Genomic DNA, 3,071 nt, shown 5'->3' with positions numbered 1-3,071 from the left:
GTTCTACCAGGAAGACCTGGAGCTGTGTGGTCTTGATGTCACAGAGGCCTCGGTGTACTCAGGAGTTTGTACAGAGATCTTCAGAAGAGAGTGTGTGATCTTCCAGAAACCAGTTTACTGCTTTGTTCATCTGAGCGTTCAGGAGTTTCTGGCTGCAGTCTACATGTTCCACTGTTTCACCAGCAGGAACATGGAGGTGATGGAGGACTTCCTGGGAACAGACTGGAAATCCACATGCTGTAATCTGTTTATGTGTGAATTCATGGAGGAAAGCTGGTATGACAATGTATTTGATGATGATGATGAAGAGGAGGATGAGAAAGAGAACAAGAAGGAGGGGGAAGAGAAGGTAGAGGAGGAAGAAAAGGAGAATGGGTCATTAATTAATAAAAGTGAACATGATCCATACTTGTCTCTGGATTTCTTTCTGGGAAGAGTCATGAAGAAATCAATTGAAAGTAAAACCGGTCACCTGGACCTGTTTGTTTGGTTCCTTCATGGCCTCTGTCTGAACCAGAAACTCTTCCCTGGTCAGAGCAGTACAGAAACCACACAGAGAATTATATACAACCTGAAGAACATGATCTCTTATAACATGTTCCCAGAGACAAACACCAACATCTTCCACTGTCTGTTGGAGATGAAGGACCTCTCAGTTCATCAGGAGATCCAAGAGTTCCTGAAGTCAGAGAACAGATCAGAGAAGGAGCTCTCAGAGATCCACTGCTTGGCTCTGGCTTACATGCTGCAAGTGTCAGAGGAGGTTCTGGATGAGTTGGACCTGAACAGGTACAAGATATCAAGGCACGGACAAGCGAGACTGATCCTAGCTGTGAGGAACTGCAGGAGGTTCCGGTGAGTCCAGGTGTTGATATAAATCCCTGTTGGTTAGTAATGTGTGTAGTTAGTGGATTTGTGCTAGGCATGGACTGCCAATAACTAACACCATGTTTGAACAAAGGCTGGTCCATAAGTGCACTTGGTACCAGGCCACCTTAGGCCAGTCTTTGGTGATTGTTTAACTGATCATCAGTCCTGCAGCCTAATGTCTTAGTCACTCTGGTAGAGAGAGGAGAAGATGGTGGTAAGCTAGATCTGGTGGTGGGGAAAGCTGTTGGAAAGACCCTGTAAATCCAAATAAATACTGATGGTGAACTGAGAACATCAGGTGGAACCCCAACTTGTAGCTCTGAAACAGTTTTCTGTGTCCTTGGGGAAGTCAGGAATCTGGAATCTAAATGGACAATCGTCATGGCCTCTAATGCAAATGTGGCTTCCAGGAGCTGTGGACAGAAGGTCATTGGTGCCTGTCACTGCAGCAACTGGAAGATCCATTCATTATTTGTTATTGTTCTAGAATCAAATGCGGGATTATACTGCACTGAGCGATAAACAAAACTGTGGCAGTGTATTTGGAGCTCAGTTTGTTCTCATTCATCCAAAGATGAAGCATAAATGTGTTACTGTGTGCAGGTATGAGAGAGTCTAATGAGATGCTGCTGTCTTATGTCGTTAGTTAACAGTAAGCCAGAGAAGGAAAGAACAAAATGCTTTATAAAAAATGCCAAATACTAATACTATACAAATACTATTTTCTCATCTCCTGTCAAAATAAATCATGTTAATTTACCTTTCATTTCAGACTGTGTGGCTTCAGCCTTCCAGAGACTTACTGTAAAGTTCTTTCCTCGGCTCTGAAGTCCAACCCCTCCCATCTGACAGAACTGGAATTGAGCTCAGATGACCTGCAGGGTTCAGGAATGAAGCACTTGGCAGATGGACTGAGAAGCCCAAACTGTAAACTGCAAAAACTATGGTCTGTTATTAACTGCTGTTTTCTTCATATTTTCTAATATTGTCTGAGTTGGATTCTGTTGGTGAGCACTAAGGTCATCTCTCTGAATGTTCTGATTGTTGTTTGTGGTTAAACATCAAAAAGCAGTTCAGATGACTCAGCTTTCTTTGAGTTTCTGGATCTGGTGCTGGAAGTGATGCCAGATGAGAATTTCATCATTTTTCAGGGCTTGGAGAAGGGTGATTGGAAGCAAACCTGAGAGAGTTTTCGGTCTTCTGTGCTAGGCATGGACTTTCCATAACAAACGCCATGTTTGAGCATAGGGTTTATGGGGTATCCATCAGTGTATTTGGTACCAGGCCACCTTGGGCCAAAGATCAGTTTTGTAATTGCATCATCAGACCTGTAGCCCTATGCTTTGGACACTTGGATAAAGAGAAGGGCAGAGCGTTTGAGGCAATTTCCTGTTCTTTAAGTGTAGAAAAACAACATTTCTAAACTTGACGAATCACAGTTTTCAATAACTGTAATTACATTATTGACTAAAATAATTGTGATTATTGTTTTTTCCATAACTAAGCAGCCTCAGATGATCCAGACTGAATCTGAATTATCGTATTTCTGTCAGGTTTCCCTGCTGAGCTGCACTGAGGGGATGTTTTTAATATATTGTGTAATTCCTGCAGACTTTAACTGTTTGAAGTCAACCTGCTGAATCCTTACATTTGTCTCATGTTGTTACTTCCTGTCATTTCATCTTTTTTATGAAGCCATGTTGAACTGAAAGTAAAAAAAAAAGCTGAATGCATCTGACTTATTACACAATGTTCTATCTTTTTGTTTTAACACTGAATTCAGGTTAAAATGCTGCAGTTTGTCAGAGATCAGTTGTGTTTCTCTGGGATCAGCTCTGATGTCCAACTCGTCCCATCTGACAGAACTGGACCTGAGTTTCAACAAGCTGCAGGATTCAGGACTGAAGCAGTTGTGTGGTTTTCTGAAGAGTCCAGACTGTAGACTGGAGACTCTGAGGTCAGTTCTTTTATTGTCTGAGGTCCATGTTAAGAGTTAAATCACTTAATTTATTTCATGTTAATGCTGAATTTTCTGTCACAAAGCTGTGAGTTTTCTTTGGTTTTCTCTTTTCTTGTCCTGAATTTAGTCTGTTTATACAAAAATGAGTGTTTGTTGTTGGAAGAGTCTGGGGGCAGGTTGGTCCAGACTCTAGGGGCAGGTTGGTCCAGACTCTAGGGGCAGGTTGGTCCAGGGTCTGGGG

At 42.2% G+C, this 3,071-nt stretch overlaps 1 protein-coding gene across 1 annotated transcript in view; it reads left to right on the top strand.

The window, feature by feature from the left end:
• LOC108228799 overlaps positions 1 to 3,071 on the top strand; it is an 11,939-nt gene that overhangs the window by 3,374 nt on the left and 5,494 nt on the right. The window contains exons 5-7 of the mRNA XM_037978683.1: positions 3 to 855; positions 1,643 to 1,816; positions 2,654 to 2,827. Coding sequence (XP_037834611.1) covers positions 3 to 855; positions 1,643 to 1,816; positions 2,654 to 2,827 — 1,201 coding nt within the window. The remainder of the gene's footprint in view (positions 1 to 2; positions 856 to 1,642; positions 1,817 to 2,653; positions 2,828 to 3,071) is intronic.

The sequence above is a fragment of the Kryptolebias marmoratus genome, linkage group LG12 (assembly GCF_001649575.2).
Source record: "Kryptolebias marmoratus isolate JLee-2015 linkage group LG12, ASM164957v2, whole genome shotgun sequence".
In the NCBI taxonomy this organism is placed as follows: Eukaryota; Metazoa; Chordata; class Actinopteri; order Cyprinodontiformes; family Rivulidae; genus Kryptolebias; species Kryptolebias marmoratus.
The sequence above is the reverse complement of the archived record's forward strand: the minus strand, read 5'-3'. Positions and strand labels throughout refer to the sequence as shown.